The 6,000-nt window shown below is 41.2% G+C and overlaps 1 protein-coding gene across 1 annotated transcript in view; it reads left to right on the top strand.

Moving 5' to 3' along the window:
- CHMP4B (charged multivesicular body protein 4B) overlaps nt 1-4,213 on the top strand; it is a 42,388-nt gene extending 38,175 nt beyond the window's left edge. Inside the window, exons 4-5 of the mRNA XM_005295401.5 lie at nt 198-324; nt 3,276-4,213. Of these exons, the coding sequence (XP_005295458.1) occupies nt 198-324; nt 3,276-3,343 (195 nt within the window). The 3' untranslated portion in view covers nt 3,344-4,213. The remainder of the gene's footprint in view (nt 1-197; nt 325-3,275) is intronic.
- Nucleotides 4,214-6,000: the final 1,787 nt, after the last annotated feature.

Genomic DNA, 6,000 nt, shown 5'->3' on the forward strand with positions numbered 1-6,000 from the left:
TGTGCCCATCAGAAAGTGAAAGCATAAATTCAGATCGGGGTTGAGATTCAGACCCTGTCCTCACAGTTTGAGGGTCATGTGCTGGGGTCATTTAGGCCATCCCCAGTGATAATGTACCTAGCTGAGTCTGTCTGTCTGTTTGTGCTACTTAGTGGCAAGTGTGATCTGAATCATTCTTTTTCCCTTTACAATACTAGGATGAACTGATGGCAGAATTGGAGGATCTAGAACAGGAAGAATTAGACAAAAACCTGCTGGATATCAGTGGTCCCGAGACAGTACCACTACCAAATGTGCCCTCAATAGCAATACCGTCAAAGCCAGGTAATTGTCTGCCTTTGCCAAAGCCAACTTGGTTCATTAACATGTGCATTCATCAAATCAGCAGCTGTTAATAAGGATTTGAATTTTCTGGCTACAAGCAGCTTGTAGAGTTAATATGGAATTGCTTCATGAATCACATGATGTATTATTCTCAAGGGATCCTTCATCTCCTTTCATTAGATCTATGAAAAGGAATAGCTGTAACAGGAGCAGTTAACATGTATTCCTGCACTTCCCGTTTATCCTATAATACCTTAAACAAGGTTCAAGGTAAAATGGAGATGTAGGAGAAAGAAATGCAAGCTGGAAGTCTTGTACTAATGGCAGCTGATTTAATGGGAAGCAGTCCTGACAAGACCAAACGCAGAGGTAAAAGCAAGGGAGACTTGAGTGAGAAATAGCCCTTGGAATTTAGTCTTACAAGTTGGTCTCAATGCTCTGATTGAACCATGCTTGCAGGTCTTTGAGTCTGCCTCTCACCCCTGTACTGGGATGCTGTAGGGATCAGTGCTTGGCCCTCACTGATAAAGTTGGCAGACGATACTAAAATTGGGAGAGTGGTAAATATTGAGGAGGACAGGTCACTAATACAGTGTGATCTGGATCACTTGGCTAACTGGGCGCAATCAAACAATATGTGTTTTAATACACTAAATATAAATGTATACATCCCAAAACAAAGAGTGCAGGCCATACTTACAGAATGGGGGACTCTATCCTGGGAAGCAGTGACTCTGAAAAAGACTGGGGAGTGATGTTGGAATATTAGCTGAACATGAGCTCCCAATGGGACACTCCAGCCAAAAGAGGTAATGCGATCTAGGGATGCCTAAAGACTGGAATCTCTCTACTCTATTTGAGGTTATTTGACCTGTATATTTGGCACTGGTGCGACTGCTCCTGGGACATTGTCTAGTTCTGCTTCCCACAGGAAAGATGTTGTTAAATTGGAAAGGGCTCAGAGAAGAGCCACAAGAATGATTAAGGGATTAGAAAACATGCCATATGGTGATAGATTTAAAGAACTCAGCCTATTTAGTTTAACAGAGAGAAGGTTAAGGGTAACTTGATTACAATCTATACCTACATAGGGAACAAATATTTAATAATGGGATCTTCAGTCGGAGAGAAAGTTATGATTCGATCCAATGGATGGAAGTTGAAGGTAGAACAAATTCAGGCTGGAAATAAGGCATACATTTTTAACAGTGAGGGTAATTAACCATTGGAACAGTTTGCCAAGGGTCGTGGTGGATTTTCCATCACTGATAATTTTTAAATCAAAATTGGATTTTTTTCTAAAAGAACTGCTCCAGGAATTATTTCAGTGAAGCTGTCTGGCCTGTGTTATTCTGGAGGTCAGACTAGATGATCACAATAGTCCTTTCTGGCTTTAGGATCTGTGAATCCTCTTCCTGCCTGGTGGTTCATAGATTGAAAGAGGAAAACAAGTTTTTCTGCTTTTTCAGCTCAGTTGGCTTCTCAACTTTGAATGAACTAGCCCAAATGAAGAAAATATTTTCTTTGCATCTCCTAGCTAACCTGAAACCAAAAGTAATTAAGGTAAAAAATTTTCTGCACAACAGAAACTAAAAGCACTGACATCTGATAAATTTAAATACCAGCATTTGCTCCATTATCAAAACTGAAAATAATACAGATTGTGCCATATTTATAAAGCTTCAGTTGAGCTTAAAAGTGAACGATGTTTTCCCCCAATTCTGTATATAATAAAAAAAGCATCACCCTTAATTCATTAAAATGTGAATGCTGACTGATGCAGCATATTTTTTATTTAAATGATTTTAAATAGATTATAATAAGTGTAAGGCTCAGCATATTTTTGTCATAATTTCACATTTAATGTTTACAGGCTTATTTTTAAAAGAAAATATGTATTTAAATACAAAACTCAATTTGACATTTTTAAAATCAGTTTTTATTTATCCTGATTTCTACTCTTCCAACGCCATTTAATCTGGGGGGCCCTGCCAAAGAAGAATGACCTTGAAACAGACTTACCATCCCTTGGCTCCTCCCCTTTCAAGGGTTGAACTTCAGGAATTTCCCATTTGTGCCAGCTTTGTATTACAAATTGTGCATATACACACACACACACACACACACGCATCATATTGTAAGCTACTGTCTGGATTCATTATAGGGAGAGACTGGATATCTTTTAAATTAAAAATAATTATCTTGCTGCATTAGGAATTTCTTTGGGGAAAGTGTAGTATTTGGAAATTTTTACGGTGAGACTTGTAGTACTTAGCGTTCTGCATCTTCAAAGCACTGTACAGTTTTTAACTAACTTTCCCAATATTCCTGTAAGGTAGCTATTGCCTTCATTTTCAGAGAGGTAAACTGAGAGACAGAGGTGAAACAGCACAGGAAATTTGTCCTAGGCTAGGACTTGGCATTTCCTGGCTCCCAACTCCATCTGTTCTTCCAGCTAGGGCTGCACTCAAATCAGTCTAAGACCAATAGCCCCAAATCCATAGTGGTTGGTTTAAGCATGCTGAACAACAAGAAACCAAAAGCTATTGGCATCCATTGCCAACTGGCTACTGCTTAGCTAAATAAACTTTACATGGCTCCAAAGGAGCTCCTAAAATAAACAGGTCTACCTCTTCCCATGTTTTGAGATTTGGTGACTGACAAATATTGGCAATGCTTGTGTACCACTCTGATTAAAATGCATATTTGCATTCGTCTCACAAACCATTTTCTTTTCTCTTTTTGAAATATGGCCCTGGGAAGTTTAACCCTGGCTGGCTTTTAAAATGGCACATAAGTCTTGTAACTGAAAACCACATGTGGCATATTTGCTCTTCTGTGGGACATAGTGCCTTGTGCAGTGCAGATCCACCTGTCCAGGTGAAGCAGGACATTATGGGGTTACATCAAGGTATCCGCTCCTAACTCTTCACACTCTTTTTATGCTACAGCCAAGAAGAAAGAAGAGGAGGATGACGATGACATGAAAGAGTTGGAAGCTTGGGCTGGAAACATTTAACTACAGCAGCAATCATTTGGAAAAACAAAACAGACTTTGGCCACCTGTTATAGGTGCACGTGTAGTGTGTTGGGGACAAAACATTAAGCAAAATGTCTTTCTCTCTTTAATCTTAACCCAAAGCAGTGGGCACTGCATTGCTGTACTCTGCATAGCATGGTCTGCGCAAAGGAAACAAAGAGGGTTGGGGAAAGTTGCCTGCAGTTGATGATGTTGAATTTCTGTAAAATAAAATGTATTTGCAAAATCCAACATTCAGCTTCTGGACTATGCTAATGCCACTGCTGGATCTTCATCTTCTAGAGTTTGGGCCGTATTGAAGCTAAATGACCTGAAATGCAGCCTGTAATTTTAAGTCAGTTGAAAGTGTGTTTAGAAGTCTTGTAAGGCATTTAAAAAGGAAAAGTCATAAGCCACTATCGGCTTCTCATGTTTAGGTATAAGAATGCGTTAGGTTTTTAGTTCTTTGCACTCTGTATTTATTTCCTTTGACTGTGTGATCACCTTCTATCACTGCACTGACCTAGTCGCCGTTCGCATTTTTAATTAGTGAAACTGATTTGAAATTGATAAACACTACCTTGGAAGTAAGGGAGATTTACACTTAAAATCCAGCTGTACATTTTTTTCTATGTAGCAGTGCAGTGTTCATTGCTATTTGTGATAACTGATAACCCATTCAGATACATGCACACATCTATTTTAATTAAGAAACTATGGTTTGCACTGTATTAAATATCTTGTTTAATTTTCATTCTCGGCTAGTGTCGTCAATTATCTATTTTTCTTAGATTTAAAGAAATGTAATTTACATTAAATTTGGCTTCTGCTCCTGCCTGATGGAGGAATAAACAGACTCTTTGGCATCAATTTATCTTTGAATCCATAATTGTAGCTATGGCCAGTATTGTGACAGATGCAGAGTCAGGTCATTTATCATACAAACTCCAATGTTAGCTGAGCGAAATGGTTGGGAGTGTTCCTGTAACTAGTTACTCTTGACTGTTTTAGTGTAATGATGTGCTGGAACAACAGATTGAGACCCCAGTCAGAGGCCCCTAAGACCTGCTGTGTTTGAGGTAGAAGCAACTGATTTAAAGGCTGAACACATAGCTTTGGCTTTATATTTCTCTGCCTACCCTACTGTAAATTATCATAAGAATTATCTTTGACATTCATGATTTGTTGCATATTCTGTGCTAGTAAGAAGATCTTGTATTTTACAGTGCTAATATTTCCATTAGGATTTATGCTTTGACCACTAAATGCAGTGAAACTTCCTGCTGGAAATTTGCAAGCCTATCTCAAGGTAAGTCGTTACCTTAACATCAGTATTGTTGCCTCAGTTACTGACACCCAAGTCCAGAAACCCGAAATGGAAAGAAGGCAAAGAGGCACAGATGGCGGAACTGCTAGCTGCTCCCAGGCTTGTGGAGGGTAGAGCTGAGTCAGTAATGTGTTCCTATCTGTACCATCTCCCTGTTTCTTCAGACAAGAAGAGAATGCAACTCTTGCAATAAAAAATGACTGCAAGAATTGGAACTGAACACCATAACTCCTGTGTGTTGTTTTTTCTGTTGGCCAGGCAGCTGGAACTGTTCAGTGGTCTTTCTTGCAGCCCTGCACTTTTACCTTCACCTTAAGAAGTCTCCTCTGAAGACTTATTTTGGTCAATACTGTGTGCCTATCTAGCACGTGTGAGGTTTTTTTAAGGAGCCTTACTTCTGCTCTGTATTCCTGACTCTTCTTCTCCCCTTCCCCTGCCTACATCAGTGAACAGCCAGGAATTATAAACAAGGCTCTTAAAGAATAAAACAAGGAAATAGACATCACTCACTCCTGCTTTTATTAAAAAGTCTAGACTCATTCTATGGGTAAGTCTTGTTTTCTGAAATCAGCCAAATGATGTTGAAAGAAGGTAAACTGTTCCTAAACTAATCTTTCTGTGGCTGTAAATAGGATGATTAAGGCTCCGTGTTTGTCCTGGATTCCGTGACTTCTGTAGCAGCCCAGTGTGCTCGGCCTTGGGGCCGCCTGAGCAGCTCGGGCAGCTTCTGGGCCAGGCACAATGGCTGCTGCTGGGGTGGTCTCGGGCCCCCCAGCAGCAGGAGTTTGGGTGTCTGGGAGCTCAGAGCTGGGGATTGGGGTGTGGGGCGGTGCTTACCTGGAGGGGGGGCTCCCCTCCCTCAGCTGCTAGCTCCATGTGCTGCCTCTGCCAGCATGCACTGCCCCCACAGCTCCCATTGGCCATGGTTCCCAGCCAATGGGAGCTGCAGAACCGAGGCTTGGCATGGAGCAGAGTCAGTGCGTGGAGCTCAGGAGCCAGGTAGGGAACCTGTCCCAGCCCCGTCAACCCTACCCGCAGCGCCCCCCACTCCCTTCTCCTGCAGCGCCTGCCCCCTGGACTGTCCCCTGAGCACCACTCCCCCCTCCCCCCCCCCAAGTTTTAGTCAGGGGTATATAGTAAAAGTCATGGACCGATCATGGGCTGTGAATTTTTGTTTACTGCCTGTGACCTGTCTGTGACTTTTACTAAAAATTCCTGTGACTAAAACGTAGCTTTACTTATGATTGCCTTTTTTCCTGACTAAGCTAATTCCCCAATGCTAGTTCCAAAATATGCCATTTTGTAACCTGAAATGAGTGTCATGTTGTCT

The sequence above is a fragment of the Chrysemys picta genome, chromosome 13 (genome assembly GCF_011386835.1).
Source record: "Chrysemys picta bellii isolate R12L10 chromosome 13, ASM1138683v2, whole genome shotgun sequence".
Classification (NCBI taxonomy): domain Eukaryota; kingdom Metazoa; phylum Chordata; order Testudines; family Emydidae; genus Chrysemys; species Chrysemys picta.